Genomic DNA, 18381 nt, shown 5'->3' on the forward strand with positions numbered 1-18381 from the left:
CCTTCCAACACTAGATGTAAGTAATTGGCCCAAAAGAAACTTTCACGAGTCATTGTTATTAACACTGGCCACCCTAAAAAACAGCATTACAAAGAAAATTACCACTGGCAAGTTGGCAACACTAGTATCCCGTCATGGCTGAAATGTTGACGAACTGTCAATTTTAGTGAAATTTTCTTATTTTCGCCATGCCCAGTAATTTGTGAGTTGTGGTTTTCTAATGGATAGTGTTGATTTTTTTTTTCTATAAATAATTATATATTTTCACGATGAACGGGTTAAGTTTCAGTGAACTCTGTTGCCTGTTTTGTTGTCCGCCATGCCCGGGGAAAATCGCTGCTAAGCTCGCATTCCTACCTCCAGAACCCACGTATGCATTCACACCCGACGAAGCGGGTTCCAAGTTCTCGCTGACACTGACTGAGCGGGCGGAATGGCAGTACACGGAGCGAGAAAAGGAGAATATCGAAGGTTTCTACTCGCGGACGACGCGGGGCAACCGCATCGCTTGCCTCTTTGTTCGCTGCAGCCCTAACGCACGCTTCACGATACTGTTCTCGCACGGGAACGCCGTAGATCTGGGACAAATGAGTAGTTTTTATTTAGGACTAGGCACTAGGATAAATTGTAATATATTCAGTTACGACTACTCGGGCTACGGGGTGAGCGGCGGCAAGCCGTCGGAGAAGAACCTGTACGCGGACATCGACGCGGCATGGCAGGCACTGCGCACGCGCTTCGGCATCAGCCCGGAGAACATCATTCTGTACGGGCAGAGCATCGGCACCGTGCCCACTGTGGACCTGGCGGCGCGCTACGAGGTGGGCGCCGTGGTGCTACACTCGCCGCTCATGTCGGGCATGCGCGTCGCCTTCCCCAACACCAAGCGCACCTGGTTCTTCGACGCCTTCCCCAGGTTAGTCTCACCCCGTCTTTATCCTCTGCTCTTACATGTACACCTCATATCTAGATGCTAATGTGTGAATCAAGAGTATGCTCTCAGTACTAGAATATTTATGGTTTTAGAACTGGGAACTATTGATTCAGATTGAAAAATAAGTATGGAGAATATCATAAAAAAATCCTATAGAAATAAATAGTTCCTAAATGGAGCAACAACATGTGTTTGACTACCTTCCTGTATTCCTACATGAGGCTGCACATTCCAAACTCTTGGCTGCTCCAGTTTGTAAGACCCAAACAAACAATGTTATCATGCCATGAGTAAGCACATACTCGTATGCCTGGCAGAAGCGCTGCATGACTAATTTACTGTCTCATTACAATAATCAATTAACATTCATTTACATGCGCATGAAAATTGTGGCAACACAAATACCCTTCTTTAATGGACATCAAAATAGACAAGACCTTTTTAAACATCTGATTATTTATATCACCATTGTTGTTGTTATTGAAAACAAAGCAAATTATATTTTCCTAATAACAATATACAGTACTACATCAAATGTGCTAGTATCTAAACAGGAAGGATACTTGATAAAATATTTATAAACATCCTATTGTGCCTACAAAGGAGACTTTCTCTTGTTTACTTATAATCAGTGATCGGTTATTTGGATTCTCCCTCACGGGATATCAAGTAGAAAAGTTAATATAGATACGACAGTTTCCCGCGATACCGAACAAACCGTACAAAAATAAAACAATTTAAATTATCTCTAAGGAATTTTTTACTCTTACATGGCAACCAGTTGAGACAAAAACTTCTATTCTTTTCCTAATCTCAACATTTTATTTAAAGCAAAGTATATTAAAACCTGATCCCCATATAATATTAAAACCACAAATTATTAGCTTATATATCTGTCATGATGGAAAAAATACTTCAAAATCTTGACATTGACATTTCATTATTTTCTCTGGATTTCAGTTCTAATTATTTTTGGTGAGCAATAAAACCATTTGACATTGTGGACATTGTTTTTCTCAAACTACCTCTCAGTTGAAAGAAGTGTAATATTCAAACAATTAACCCGTAGTAACCATATATTATACGACATCAAAAGGACTGCGGGGAAGAAGTGGCTACAGGTCGCACAGAACCGTGACGAGTGGCATAAAATGAAGGAGGCCTTCACCCAAAGGGTAGAGAAGGGCTAAAGAAGAAGAAGAAGAGAAACCATATATTAGCTGATAGACACGCGTACTTACTCGCCGAACTTTTATCCAAACGGTACAAAATGTGCCACTTTGGAGGCAGCAAATGAGCTGTCAGTGTAAACACTTGTGCTCATTTGTTCGATTTAGACAAAAGAACGGTGAGTAAGTACTCGTCTATCAGCTACTTAGATGTTTTAAAGTGTAATAAAATTCACATTGTATTTTTTTGCCTTTTCTAACAACATAACGCCCGGATTCCCGGGGCATATCCATACTAACATAATGATTGAGGTCATTCACCCCATGTCGAATCCAAAAAACCGATCACTGCTTATAATCTAAAAAATCCTTCATTAAGTAAAATTGAATTGTAACCACATCCATCATCTAAATCCACGGTGCAGGTCAAAAGCATGGGTTACTTATATTTTATTGTTAAAAACCTAACATTTAACAAGTGCCCGCAAAAAAGATTTTTTGATAGACACTAATTGCCGAATGTACTCTCTCCTTTGCATGTCCATCATGTACTTCTCAAGATTCTTTTAATGAGTCTAAACTTAATGTGTCCATGTTTTTCCATTGAAGACTTCCTCTGGCTATCTTCTGACTGCATCATGTGATCACCCCCATGCTAGCATCAGATATACTGAAGTATGCTAAATTTAAGCTCAATCAGAACCTGGAAAGTCAAAGAATATACACGGTGAAGATAAATAAAAGTGTCTTATAAAAATCTATATGTATATAATTAATAGGAGATACTTCAAGACTTGAGTTGTGTCTAGTGAGAGTTATCAATATTATTAGTTCATTGAGCTGTAAATGAATGTTTATCATCCACATTTAAGGTCTGGGTCTAACTCAACTAAACTGTAGTATATTAAATGGTTTTGAATTTAAAATGTTATTATCAACAAATTAAACTCATCTCATTAATTATCCAAGCAGTTATAAACAAGACCATAGAGAAATAAGTAAAAGCATAGAGTGTTCACTCCATACACCAGTTTTCTTACTGAAACACTTGTTATTTTCGTAGTCGACATCTAGCGTCAAGTAGCAGATTTATTAGTACTGCTACTTGACACTCGCGATTGGCGAAAAGTGTATTGCTCAACAATTAACAACTAATATTACAAGCAGAAGGAGTTTACTAATATTACAAGTAGAGTTCTGGATAATCCTGTTTAATGGCTGAAAATTGTTGAACATTAGACTTTTCATTTGTCATGACATCTATTGTCAAGTAGCAGTACTGACAAATCCGATATTCGACACTAGATGCCGACTGCGAAAATAATAAGCGTTTTGGTAAGAAAACTGTATGGAGTGAGCACTCTATGCTTACTTATTTCTCTTTGACAATACTTTATCAATTTCATGCATCAAAGTCATTGACTTGACACAGTGACACAGACTGACCTCACTGAAACATCAAACAGCTGATTTTGTATATATTGGCAGCTCACCTCATTCATAGGCTATTATGAACAGCAAGACTTGACGACCAGTTTGGCCTAGTGGGTAGGGACCCTGCCTACGAAAGCGGATGGTCCTGGGTTCAAATCCTGGTGAGGGCATTTATTCGTGAGATGAGCATGGATATTTGTTCCTGAGTCATGGGTGTTTTCGTTGTATTTAAGTATTTATAAATATTTATATAATATATATCTAAGTACCCTCAACATAAGCCTTATTGAGCTTACTGTGGGACTAAGTCAATTTGTGTAATAATGTCCTATAATATTTTATTTATTATTTATTTAAGACTGCCTAATGGCACCTAATGATGAGCCTTATCATGTTGATGTGACTTGCAAATTCTTAGTTAACTTTATTCTATTTAATATATTTATGTATGATGGGACAGTTGAAAGGCATGTCAAGACTGTCATGCTCTAAATGTGTTGTAAATTGAGCTCATGTATTGTGACATGTGCAAGTACTTTCACTATAATTGCTGGAAGCCCTAGATAGTCAGTGGGCTGCAAAAAGCGATTACTTACTTGCTTGTTATATCACCATTTATAGACGCTTCAGTAGCAATGGAACAAGTTATAATCAATTTTGTTTACTTATAAGAACTGCTGTGCAGTGCAGTCATTCATAAACATGTATGCACATTATGTGATTGGAAATACTGAATACCGAAATAAAGTAAATTTTGTATACATGTTTACAACCATGACAACTGTTAACAGAGAATGTAGCCTGTAACTTTATTTTATTTATTTATTAAGGTTCAGAAACGATGGCAACAACAACTTACAGACTAATAGGCGGGTCCACACAAAGCGAACATACGCGTGAGGCAAATTCCTCGCGCACAAAATGAGCAATATGGCCATTGTAGACGTGGCTCGGCCGAGGCGGCGCGCTCGGGCGAGGAAAACGGCCGAGGCACGTCTACACTGGCCGTTTTGTGCGCGAGGAAATTACCTCGCGGGTATGCTCGTTTTGTGTGGACCTGCCTAATTATGATTGCGCCACCAATTACAGGTGAACACAGCATGCATTAGTATTCTACTCACTACTGTAAACATTTTCATAAGATAAGATTAGATGGTCACATTAGATGAATGAAAAAGATGCGTAATAGGCAGCTTTGCGCCGGGAACGATGCAGGGTGGGTTGTTCGAATAGTTTTTATGTTGGTTTAGGTTTAGTTTAATTTATAATTTAGTTTATTGCTAATGTATTCCCTAGTTTTTAAGTATTTTTAATGATTGTAATTTGTTAATGTGATCACGCTAAATAAAAGATGAAAAAGATGGCATCGCTTCTGAACAGAATACGTGACAGCCCGAACAGCCTCCTGAAGACATTAGCTGTAAGGAATGAGTGCTCAATAATGCAACACTTAATTAAACATACGTTGTCATTAGTGAGTTACGAATATTAACATAGATTTTAAGTTTAAGCTTTAAAAATACTAACAAATTTGTAGATCTTGTTGCCTGAATTATTTATTCAGGCAACAACAGGCAATAAGATAGAACGTAATAATAAAAAGCGGCCAAGTGCGAGTCGGACTCGCCCATGAAGGGTTCCGTATGACGTATTAAAAAAACTACTTACTAGATCTGGTTCAAACCAATTTTCGGTGGAAGTTTGCATGGTAATGTATATCATATATTTTTTTTAGATTTTTCATTCTGTTATTTTAGAAGTTACAGGGGGGGGGGGGGGGGGCACACTTTTTTTCACTTTAGAAGTGTCTCTCGCGCAAACTATTCACTTTAGAAAAAAATTATATTAGGAACCTAAATATCATTTTTGAAGACCTATCCATAGATATCCATAGATAATTTGAAGAAAAAAATTTTTAATTTTTAATTTTATGACGTATTAAAAAAAAATACTTACTAGATCTCGTTCAAACCAATTTTCGGTGGAAGTTTGCATCGTAATGTAAATTATATATTTTTTTTTAGATTTTTCATTCTGTTATTTTAGAAGTTACAGGGGGGGGGGGACACATTTTTTCACTTTGGAAGTGTCTCTCGCGCAAACTATTCAGTTTAGAAAAAAATGATATTAGAAACCTCAATAATAATATCATTTTTAAAGACCTATCCATAGATATCCCACACGTATGGGTTTGATGAAAAAAGATTTTTTGAGTTTCAGTTCTAAGTATGGGGGAACCCCCAAAATTTATTGTTTTTTTTTTCTATTTTTGTGTAAACATCTTAATGCGGTTCATAGAATACATCTACTTACCAAGTTTGAACAGTATAGCTCTTATAGTTTCGGAAAAAAGTGTCTGTGACATAATCGGACAGACAGACGGACATGACGAATCTATAAGGGTTCCGTTTTTTGCCATTTGGCTACGGAACCCTAAAAATTAGGCGGGACCACACAGAGCGAGCATACGCGCGAGGCAATTTCCTCACACACAAACCAGCCAGTGAGGAAATTGCCTCGCGCGTATGCACGCTCTGTGTGGACCCGCCTAATTACTATAAACTTAAATAAAACTAGATTAAAATTAAACAATAAATAAACCTAAAATCTACAAAGTAGGTTGCCTAGTAAAATTGCGTACCGCTACCGACTTAGATTATATTTAAAATAAGCTTTCATTTGATACAATATACGATTAAATAACAAAAAAGAGTTTAAGAAAACCGGCCAAGTGCGAGTTAGACTCGCGCACCGAGGGTTCCGTATATATAAACATGTAGGTATATAATATTATATGGTGTAACTAAAAATTTACGGTTTTCGCAATTATTCCTTTATCTGTGCTATAAGACGTTGCTTCGTACCAAAGTTCACGGGAAGTACCCTGTAGGTTTTGATTGCGAGTGTCGAAAATTTGCGGCATAAACGGCTGTATCTTTTGATTACATCGGCTTCGAAGTTTGATTTTTTAACAGCGCCAGGGGACAGTAGACCTGAGTATTTCATATAAATTCCAGCTTGATACCTCCACGCGTTCCTGAGAAAAAGGGTCTTGACAGACAGATAGACGAACGGTTTTTCCTTTCGAGGTACGGAACCCTAAAAAAAGTGTCGGTACGCAACCTAATAGGGAGCGTGCATGAACTGTAGGAGGCAGCACAGGAGCCGTCAGATTTTTGGCGCGAGGCGTAAATGTGATGTTTACTGTTCCGATGTAGCCCACAAGATGGCAGAACCTACTATGTACAAGAAAACACGTGACGTGTGAATGTACATGCTTATTGTTCCGATTCAGGCCACAAGATGGCAGATCCTCCAATGCGCACGGTCCCTATTGTAATGTCATGTGTCAATATGAATATCGTCAGGTGACAAGCAAAAGTCAACCTTATTTCAGTAGTAATATGGATAATTATACCTTTGAACTTGTGGTAGTAATTAGTGAGTTTTGCTTGTCACCTGACGATATTCATTCATTTCTTATCACAAATGAAATGAATAACAGATGAGATGAGGTTATATATTCCTTATAACGTATCGTAGACCATAAGTATTACAATATCGCAAAGAAAATTCCGTTCTATTCAGGATCAAAACAGAAAGAATATTTTTTGCGTAGTTTATATTGTGCAGGTGTTCATGAATACAATTATTTAGTATTTTCGAGACTTTAATGACAGGTTGATATCAGTCACATAGTGAGTCATATTTCTTTTTTCTTCTTATTTATTAGCTTTGATGAATCATTCTGTTGATCCACGTCGATGTTCACGCGCTGAACTCGTCATCTCTTTAGCGCTTGTTACGGCTTTTCGCCTCGGCTGCCTGGGGTCCGCTAGCCATCTAAACCCACGGTGCTACTTTTTACGAAAGCAACTGCCACTTGCTGACATTCCCGCCCCAAGGGAAATTAGGCTATTAGGTCCAGTCTCCTTATGATATTACTGATTTCACTGAAAGCGGCTAGAAAATATCAAATAATATTTTGAGAAACCAATGTACTGTACCCATGTACGGTCACACCCGGGTTAGGGGGTTGGAACTTGCTCCAGATTGAAAGTCGTACTTACCACTAGTCTACTAAGTACTAACGCACTGAACTGCTATCTTTTGTTTCAGTATCGACAAAATACCGAAAGTAAACTCTCCAGTGCTCGTGATCCACGGGACCGAGGACGAGGTGATCGACTTCTCGCACGGGCTCGCCATCTACGAGCGCTGTCCACGCGCCGTCGAGCCGCTCTGGGTCGAGGTATGCAACTTATTAAAGTAAACTGTCCAGTGCTCGTGATCCACGGGACATGTAGTTATGCTGATGTCGGTGCCCGATCGTAAAATGTGTATGATCGCAACCGTGGCGTATAGTGAATCGGCAAAATCATTGTCTCGTTCGCCGAGTCTTTCTGGACAGTTTGCCCTTCGGGCATCTGAAGCAAACTAACGAAGCCATTCTACCAATGTATTGGTTTAATGTGGCTACCGTCAAAACATTACACAGGGACTTTACAACCGGCCTGATTTTACGATCGGCCGCCTACATTAACCCTTTTCCAGGCCGCACAAATTTACGAGGTTTTCACAAAAAATTCAAATATATTCCAATTAATACAGCTTTGATAATTCATTTGAAGACAAGTAACATTTCCTCAAAGTGTAAATCTAATTTGAACCTTAAATCGGAATGCTAAAGTTGAAATTCTAATGGCGCGTATGTGGTCGATAAATCGTACTATGCCTGGAAAAGGATTAACAGTGGCGTGACATATACGAGCGCTACTGACGCACCACTGCTCGAGATATGAACCTTGTTACGCCGACGTAAAGTTGACAGTAGCTTGCTCTGGGCGGTCGGCGAGTATGTCAGTTGCGGGCATTTTTCTCTGTCACTCTAATTACGTCTCAGTAAGAGTAAAAGAGAAGTATCCCTGCAATTTGCGAATTTCGGTTTTCGCGGGAGGCCCTATGGGTCGAGGTATGAACGTTATTACCGCGGCGTATAGTCGACAGTGGCGTGTCATTTACGAGCTGGCAGCGAAGCTCTATCTTGGGCCCGCCTGTAATGTAGCTTAAATAGAAATTTGGATTACAACCAATGCTATTGGTTCTTTCCCGCACGTCGCTCATCTCTGCTTCAGTGATGTAAAGGCAGCCAAAAACTGCCACCGAGAACTTTTTCTAAAACAAAACAGTCGGCTTGACCTTGGGTCGGACACGTGGCCAAGAGTGCGTGTTGTGAGGTGTACGGTGTGCGCCGTATCGTTATCACAATGCAAACCGCCCGATAAAAAAGCGTTATCTCTAAATCTGTGCCGGCATTTAATCACTTTGCTAACGACAAATATTTTGATGTGATATGTGCAGGTATTCCACTCCGCAACGTTACAATAGGTCATTGCCGTTTTCAAAACAGCTGTGCGCTGATTTTGTTTATTTGAGTCTAGTATTATACGAAGAAAAGACGCTTAGAAAATTCACAAGTGCTCACAAATGCGGGGCTACCGTTTTTGAGCTCACCAGTTGGAGCTTGGAGCCACTGTAGATGTAGGTCCAGAAAAACAGATCTCGAAATTCTGCTACGCTAATTTTTAAACTTATTTTTATGATATAGGAGGCAAACGAGCAGACGGATCACCTAATGGTGAGCGATTACCGCCGCCCATGCCCGCCTGCAACACCAGAGGCGTTGTAAGTGCGTTGCCGGCCTTTAAGATGGGAGTACGCTCTTTTCTTGAAGGTCGTATCGGTCCGGAAATACCGCAGGCAACAGTTCATTCCACAGTTTAGGGTGCGAGGCAGGAAGTTTCTGGAGAAACGCACAGTTGAGGACTGCCAACCATCTAAGTGGTGAGGATGGCAATGTTATCGCGTAGGGCGATGGCGAAGAGAAGCGGCAGGGATTAAACCGAACAATTCCTCGGAGCACTCCCCGTTGTACATGCGATAGAAAATGCAGAGCGAGGCCACATCTCTACGCAGCGCCATGGAGTCAAGCCGATTTTAAATCAAATCTAAGTCCAATTTAAAAAGTGTAGGTGCGGAGGGTTATCGTCAGATAGAAAAAATGAAATTCGCGCCTTTTCTACTGACAATCATGTTTAATCGGCTATATCATGTATTGTTGAGTGTCCGAATGATTTGTAAACGGAGGCCCTGCTCTTGACCTGACGTTATCTCTTGTTGAGAGTGTTGTTTGGTTTAACCCATTTCATGCATATTACTAGAAATGATAACAAAAAGCATCGCAACGGTAATAATGACTATGCTTGAATCATTATGCCTTATTCGTAAATACCTAGTCAAAACGGACCCCTTTTGTAGCGCTCCACCTCTTTCTATGTATCCCATGTTATGTTTGTCAGGTAGAAACAATGCCACTAGGCATCATATCTGCCGTTTAAAAAATAAAAGAAGGGCCTGTTTCACAATGTCACCACTAGTATTAAGATTATTGCCATGTCCTAAGAGGGATATCATGTATCATGTACCGACTATATAATGTTTCAATACCATCCTATGTACAAATGAACATGAACGCAATAAAATATATGAATGTCCAAGTAAAGTATTGGATAGCTAATTAAGAGGCTGTCAACACCCAATGTCCTTGAAATTGATGTTACTTAAACAGTTTTTTAAGAAAGACTATTTATTTTAGTCAAGTAAGAAAAATATATGTTCATATTAATTATATTTCAAAGACCGTGGTTGTACTCGATACATGATTGAACGAAATCGGCTCGATAGAAAATAATTGCAAAGATTGGTCTTAAAATCACAATTAAACGGTTTTATGTCTTTATTGTTTTGACTTATGGGTCTGCAATTAAAATCACAATTTCAAAACATTTATATCTAAACCGTGGTTGTGTAAAATATTACACTAATAATCCACTTTTTTTTATTTAAATATTTTTCTTATTATTCCCTTGCCCAGGCCCAGTAACATGCGTCAGTGCTATCTCATTTACTCCGATACAAATAGACAGTGTGCGCGCTTTAGGTATTGACAGCCTCTTAACAAATTAATCAACTGCCAGTTAAAAGTTCCTGCATAACTTAGCACTTTATCTACCAGTTAAAGCTTATTTGAAGATTGTAAAACGCCAACGATGAGTTTATTCGTCAGATAAGTGGCAAGTAGCTTATCACGACTTTCCTTGCACATTGTGGCTGTGAAACAGGCCCTAAGACTAATATAATACTAACTACTACTACTGACTACTGTAATTTTATATTAAAAATTTACCTATTGTTAGTGGATTGTTAACCGAGGGAGGAAAGGCATCCATTTCCGTCGAGGTAGTTACCGATGTCCGAGATGGAAATGCTGCCTTTCACCCCAGTTAAACACTCTACTTTTTATCCAAGACCAGACAAGACAAGAGAAATTGCGAAATCAGTAATCAGTAAATGCTTACAGTAATTAAAGTAATAGACCTACGGGCATGTTTTTTTCCTTAGGATTTACCTGCATTCGGAGACTTCGCATGTCTGAAGATAAATAATACCCAACGAAAAACATAGATTGCAATATTTATGACAACACACATATTTTATCAAACTGCAATAATTTTCGAATTGATTTGTTGTGGGATTGCCTCTTACTTTTTACTTTTTTGTTCTAAAACTGCCAATAGTCAACGACATTACTCATACTGCCAACATCATGAAACTATTTTAGAGAAATTTCAGAAATTGAATATTAAGTAAATAAGAAAATAAATAAAATGAGCATTTTTTCTCTCATATATTTTTTTATATTTTTTACATGAATAATCCCAAATAACCTTAAAAACTAATTTAATAGGCGGGTCCACACAGAGCGAGCAGCCTCGCAAGGAAATTTCATCGCGCGGCAAACGACGGGACTCGCGCGGCCGCGTGCTCGTGTAACTTTTGCCTCAGTACGTTTGCCTCAGCCGAGCCAATTTGCTCGGCAAGATGGCATCCCTCAGTCAGCTGTTCAAAATGGTGCTGCACATATTTACTGCCGTGGCTTGTGTATGATTTATTTTGCTTTTCAAAGCAATCCAAAAGAAAACACGAAAACTAACAAGTTGCAGGAGATTTTGGGTGCAACAAATCTATAAAATCAATCGCGATACGGAAATCGGCTCAAATTTTAAACGCATTTAAAAAAAAGGAGTGATTCGACTTGTTATATTCACAATTACACGTAAAACTTAAATGGAAAAACACAAATGGAAGAAAGGTATCACTTTCAGGGAGATGGTGCTTCCCATGCAGCGATATTTATCGATAGAAGACTCGTAAGCCAGTCTCAGTCTATTTATTAAATTTTAAATCAAATTAAACATCAATCCTCTCTAATTCCCCTATTCATATAGTTGGTATTTCTAGCATACCATACTCATGTATTTGCTAAGTAAAAGTATATTAATTTGCAACATTGGTCTTTATTCATATTTTCCAATTTGATGTAAGAAAAAAAATAAGGACGCGCACCAAACAAACACGTCCCGACCAGCGCGCGGCAAACGACTGAGGCGCCTTTGAACCGAAAAACCGACACCGAGCGGCTCGGCCAAGGTCGCGCACGCCTGAGGAAAACGTGCGCTCTGTCTCGACCGAGGCACGTCTACATTGACCATTTTGTGCGCGAGGAAATTGCCTCGGGCGTATGCTCGCTCTGTGTGGACACTGGACCCGCCTAATGTTGTAAAAACGTTCATGTGTGGCTGTATAAGTACCCGCCTTATGAAATCAATGTAAATACAATTCAACATAAAATAATTCATTTGACGCTTACATCATTTTTGATTAAAAAAAAAGATCGACGTGTATTAGAACAATTTACTGATTGTTCCAGGCGGGGAAATACCTCATGGGCCGGGGATAACAATATCCCATCCTCGTCGCCACTGTTCCGTATGTGACAGGGGACAAGTGAAACTAACGGCGGTTGAAATCACATTGGTTATATTCATGCGTGTGTGTAGGGGTCGAGGCACCGAACCCGCTATAGCTACATGTATACATATATTACATATACAACAGAGGAGTACACCACTTTTCTGCACTAGAGCTGAAATGTATCGCTTTCTGCGTACTTTATAGATGAACTATGACCCACTATCAGAGCATGATATATGAAAAGAATATTTACTTACTATATAAATATCTTATTGGCTTGGAAAAGAGCCTTGGCCTGGGGGGCTACGATCATGGGAATTCGAATATTGTCTATCATCTTATCAGTTCTCATTCCGTGTTCAGTGAAAGTGAATCTTTCTTCCAATTTTGCTACCGCTAAAAAGGTAGCCGTTTTACTCACAGAATGTCTTTATTTTGAAGTGAGATTGCTCATTTATTTGCTAACATTTGAAATAGGTACAGTTATCGTTACAAATAATTTTTCTCTTAATTGACACGATAATGACCGTTTTGCAGGGCGCCGGCCACAACGACGTGGAACTGTTCAACCAATACCTGGAGAGACTGAAACGGTTCGTCTCCGTCGAGCTGCTCAACTGACAAAGACTGCCGGCCGCGGGCCAGACTACTCAAGGTGCGTCACCGTAGTTGAAGGAGATCACAGTATCTATGGAGATGGAGAAGGTTCGTCTCCGTCGAGCTGTTCAACTGACAAAGACTGCCGGCCGCGGGCCAGACTACTCAAGGTGCGTCACTGTAGCCTGCAGCTGTAGGAGACCACAGTACCCGGGGAGACGGGATCGGTTCGTGTCTGAGGAGCCGCCGTTGCCAGTGTCAATTTTGAAACAAGGAGACTAGAACAGAATTAAAAGAGAATCTGTATCATGAATAATTTATTTAATTTTAATCGTAAAGCATTTCGCAAGTTTTATTCTTCATTAATTGCTAACGGTGGGCGTTGTCCAGGTGACGACCAAAATCCAGCATCGACCCTCAGCTCCGGCACCACCAGCTCGGCCACCGAGAGACTCCTCTAGCTAGCGGGGGCCGGGCCCAGCCGGGCCGGCCCCGTCAAAAACTGCACCCCCTCCGCGCGGGAGCCCGCCTCGCCCGCCGCGCCGCCCGCGCCACCCGCGCCGCCCGCGCCGCGCATCAGCGTCAGCGCCGCCGACGACTCGCCCGCCGACCGGCGCCGCCGCGTGCACCTGCGCTCGCTCAGCGACGTCACGCCCGCCTCGGCCGCGCTCGCGCCCCGCGCCCGCTCCCACTCGGAGCGGCCGCGTGCCTCCCCCTCGCCCTCCCCCTCCCGCCTGCCAGCCCCCTCGCCGCGGCCCGCGCGCAGCGAGGCCTGCTCGCCGGAGCGCGCGCGCGCCCGGGACGCCGACGGCGACCCCTGGCGCAAGATGAGCGACGCGGAGCTGCACCCGCGCGACCCCTGGGTGCGGCCCCGGCCGCGGCTGGAGCGGCGCGCGCCCGTGGCGTGCGCGGCGTGCGGCGCCGAGAGCTGCTCGTGCCGGCGGGCGCGGCCGGCGCGCGCCGTGTCGCTGGGCGCGGCGCCGGCCGCCGCCTGCACGTGCGAGGCGCGCGCGTCGCCGCGGCGCCGCCCGCCCGACGCGCCCGCCCCGGCGCCGCCGCCCGCCGCGTCGCCGGACCCGCTGCTCGAGACCACGTGCTGAGCTCCCGTCGGGCTCGATTTTGTATCCCCTAGTTGTAAGGTTTCGAAATTATAATTGTATTGTACCATACTCGTGCGAGAGACGCTCGCGTAGTGCGGCCCGCGTGGGTATGGTCGGCATCGAGCCGGAGGTTGTGCGCGACGACCGCCGTCTGGTAATGTTTCGCCGTAAATTACTTAAGGAAGAATGCTCGCGGGGTTCTCTCGACGGACGCCCGCACGACACGTTCGCGACGCTTTCGTTCCCGAACAGTCAGCCGGTCGACCCGTCCTACGACCCGATTCTTCCAAATGTTGTATATAGCTCTAGGTAGTATGAAATAACTCAGTATTTAAAGTTGTTACCGTAATTAAAAAATGCATTGTAACGGAACCATATTGGGAAGTGTTAAATTTATATGCATGTTTGTAATATTTTGATTTACCTTGTCCGAGGGGCTATTCCCACTTATTCTAACCTTTTTGCTCACTATAAAATTATATTATCCGCGAAATTGGGAAATGAACAGAGAGTGACCTTAGCTAAGACAAACTGTGACTTGATAACACGCCGATGTCCTCATGTCGCTCGGTTTAGGCGCCACACGCACCGCACACACTCGCTGGACGGCGAGCAGTGAACGGCTCAAACCTATAATAGTGCGTGTGTGTGCGTGCGACATCGACGCGTTATGCAGTCACCGTTTTATCTTAACAACCCTACCTCTGTACATTTATCAACTCTGTGATTTTCTCTTCATTATTCGTACTGTAAAAATGAAATAGATAAATTTATTAGGTACTTAAATTAAATAGCCCCTGGTTTTCACTTCATTTCATCACAGTTCAGTCTGAACAAGTGATAGGAAATGTTCACGGTGTGGGCAAGTAGGGATAGCCCTGTGCGAACATTCCGTGGTCGATTTGTGAAAGATAGATCTGTGTACTCGTCCCGTCGCCGGCCGGCGTCGCTCGGCTCGGCTCGGCGCCGCTCGGCCCAGCCCGGCTCCGACACGCGCACAACTCGTTTTATCTCATTAGGCGGGTCCCCACAGAGCGAGCATACGCGCGAGGCAATTTCCCCGCGCACAAACGGGCCAGTGTAGACGTGCCTCGGCCGAGACGGCTCGCTCAGGCGAGGAAAACGCTCGCAGGAAATTGCCTCGCGCGTATGCTCGCTCTGTGTGGACCCGCCTATTCGCCGCGACTGGCCTTTAGTGAAATCTTTTATATTCGTATTTCAAAATGTCATAAAGCGCCTGTTTGAATAGAATGAACCTTGAAGCATTTATACCTTTATTTATAGTCGCACAAAGCTAACTCTGCTCCGACGTGACAAAATGTAACAGTGTCGTAATTAACGTATTTTTGTAGAAAATGTAAGACGTTTAACCTTTTGAACGCTCTATCTCATAAACACAAACATCACTCAAACGACAATAAGCTCCGCTTAAGCGAGCAAATTTAAACGTTAGTTCCGCCAGTTTATTTGAATGGTTCGCCGGTTCGGGTCGTAGCATCTTTCAAGTACTTAGGCCATTTTCTAACGGAGAACCTTCGCGACGACATGGACATGGAGCGAGAGCGCCGTGCGCTCGCGGTCCGCTGTAACATGCTGTCGCGAAGATTCTCCAAGTGCACCACGGACGTAAAAACTACTCTATTTAGGGCATTCTGCCAGTGCTTTTATACATGCTCACTATGGTGTAACTACACCAAACGCTCATATAACGCGCTCAGGGTTCAGTATAACGATGCGTTCAGAATACTCATGAAACAACCTCGCTACTGCAGTGCTAAGCAGTGGCGGATTAACCGAACAGCAGAAAAAGCATATGCTAAGGGCCCCGCGCCTATGGGGGGGCCCCGCGCTCCGACCCTGACCATACGATTTCGGCACGCGGAATCGGCCAAGTTCAAGTAGAACTCGCACTCCGCGGATCCTGTACTATCACATTTTATTTACAATGTATTTGTTTCGTAAGTCAGTAACAATATTGATCAATTATTATTATTTGTTATTATCCTGTAAATTTTTCTTTATGACGATACCAAATTCAAATAATTTTTAGGCTCACGCAAAGACCAAAAGCACAGTTTAGCATAAAACCGAAGGTGCAGAGTGTTTCAAAATTTTAGGCATGGCTATAAGCTGCAGGAAACAGCAGAGCTCGGAAACGAACAAAAGAAGATACTGTGTTAAAATAGTACATTACGATACAAGTGCGAAAAATAGGAAATTCGAAACGAGTGGCGATAAATTAAAACACGACCGAAGGGAGTGTTTTAAATCGACACGAGTTGCGAATTACCTATTCGCACATGTATCGTACAACGTTTTACAGTACATATGGCCCTTTAAATGTTCGACACAGTAACGTAATATGCTACTTCTCGCACTAGTGCTATAAAGTAGCCCCATATGTACTGTAAAAAACATATTAGTGAAATGCAAGGAAGGATGTTTCATTTATTATTTCAAATAACAAATTGCACCTTACAGCTAATGCCTAATGATGATCAGCTTTGAACCCGTAGTAGGCCAAAGGACGCGCTCCTCTACGGCTGGCCGGGCGCCCCCGAAATATCCGAGTTGCTGCAAAGCCGTTATAAAAAGAAAACAGCGGGGCCCCTATACAGGGCTTTGCATTCGCGTAGGCCGGATGTAAAGCCCTGCATAGGGCCCGATACCCAAAGTATCCCAGCAAGTCGTACTTTCGAGCAAGAACTAAAGCCGAGCAGCAGGCGAGCCGAAATCTAAAAATTCGCATACTAGGGAAAAATCGGTGACAATACAATATTATCGACGATGATGATGAAAACCGAAGGAGGAAACCTATATAAAAGATAGGAAATGTGATAAGATAACACATCTTCATTCAAATTAGGCAAACCTTAACCTTAACCTTACAGAAAACCGCAGCCAAATAACACTAGACCCTATTCATAGTGTTGTGTTCCTGCCGGTGAGTAAGGTTGCCAGAGCTCAACGAGGGGCGGGAGGGGGTTAGGGTCGGCAACGCGCATGTAACTCCTCTGGAGTTGCAGGCGTACATAGGCTACGGATACTGCTTACCATCAGGCGGGCCGTATGCTTGTTTGCCACCGACGTAGTATAAAAAAAAGGCTTTTTGAAAATGGCAAAAAAAGAAACAAATAAAAAATCGGAATTCCTTAAAATAAATAAATAAGAAAAATACTCCGGATTTTAAATGACGTCATATACCTATAGTTCGTGTCATCCACGAAGACGCGCCCCGCCCTTCTTCCTAATCGCTTATAGTACAATTCTGCAACTTTTTGCCAATGTAGTAGTTATGTCTACTAATTAATGTGTATAGACAGAACTACTATAGTAGTAAAAGGTTGCATACCACACAAACCATATGCCACACTGTAGGGTCAAAGCAAAAAAAAATTAAGAAAAAACATTTTGTATTTGGGTACCCAAATTTTTTTTATAAGTAGTTTTTATTTTACCGTACTGTCGCAATTCATAATTTATGTATCCATGCCAAATTACAGCTATCTAGCACTAACGATCACGGAGCAAACCCTCGGATAGACGGACATGGCGAAATTATAAGATACACTGCATAACATGTTACAAACTAATCGAGAACTAGTCAAAAAAAATTAAGACATCGTAAAAATGTTGTGATGGTACTGAATCCTCGGGGTGCGAGTCCGACTCGCACTTAATCTTTTTTTTCATACCAGGGGGCCCCGCGAGTTATTGTGCTAAGGGCCCCGCGCCTTCTTAATCCGCCCCTGGTGCTAAGACCATGTTTGCTGATGCGGGAGTACCTGATTTTTATGCAATCATGCGGTCACGCATAGCTTCGGTCTGGGCAAACGTATGGCAAAATTCGCAGCAAAATGATATTCTGGCGCTGTTTACTGTCAACCCGAGCAATAAGATCCTAAAGCACTGGACAGCCGTGCACCTGGACGAAAATGGTAAATAATATATAAATGTAATACAAAGGATCTGTCTATAGCATCTGCTTCAATTCAATTTATGTTTAATTTTATGTTATTGTTTTATTTATTTAATTGTATTGTATGAGTTTTTAAACTTGAAATAAAGAATTTATTATTATATTATTATTATTATTATTATAAACCTTACTTGAAATTATGAAGGTTACTTTGACATAAAACCTATAGTTGTCCTTGGCGCTGTGGGCACGACTAGTAACGACGACTAGGTGTTCTTGGCGTTCAAAAGGTTAAGCCGATTCTTCCATACTTTGTCTGCAGTAATTGCAGAGTTACCTTAGTCACACTAGAAT

General features: G+C 42.0%; 2 protein-coding genes across 4 annotated transcripts; both read left to right on the top strand.

Annotated features, from left to right (window-relative positions):
• Window positions 1-74: 74 nt before the first annotated feature.
• Window positions 75-13753, top strand: LOC133534183 (alpha/beta hydrolase domain-containing protein 17B). 3 transcript variants are annotated; one of them, XR_009801991.1, is made up of 5 exons: window positions 75-202; window positions 284-916; window positions 7657-7789; window positions 12949-13178; window positions 13399-13538. XR_009801991.1 is itself a non-coding variant. In XM_061873266.1 (4 exons), exons 1-3 carry the CDS (start codon window positions 270-272, stop codon window positions 13030-13032), a joined length of 864 nt encoding a protein of 287 aa, XP_061729250.1. In that variant the 5' UTR covers window positions 101-269; the 3' UTR covers window positions 13033-13066; window positions 13399-13752. The 3 variants fall into 3 exon arrangements, 1 of the variants encoding a protein (XP_061729250.1); XR_009801990.1 differs by having other exon boundaries at window positions 98-916; window positions 13399-13753; XM_061873266.1 differs by having other exon boundaries at window positions 101-916; window positions 12949-13066; window positions 13399-13752.
• LOC133534179 (nematocyst expressed protein 3-like) lies at window positions 13102-14108 on the top strand. The gene is made up of 2 exons (XM_061873260.1): window positions 13102-13178; window positions 13490-14108. The coding sequence occupies exons 1-2, from the start codon at window positions 13102-13104 to the stop codon at window positions 14106-14108; spliced, it is 696 nt and encodes a 231-aa protein (XP_061729244.1).
• Window positions 14109-18381: the final 4273 nt, after the last annotated feature.

This window comes from Cydia pomonella, unplaced genomic scaffold, assembly GCF_033807575.1.
Source record: "Cydia pomonella isolate Wapato2018A unplaced genomic scaffold, ilCydPomo1 PGA_scaffold_66, whole genome shotgun sequence".
NCBI classification, from domain to species: Eukaryota; Metazoa; Arthropoda; class Insecta; order Lepidoptera; family Tortricidae; genus Cydia; species Cydia pomonella.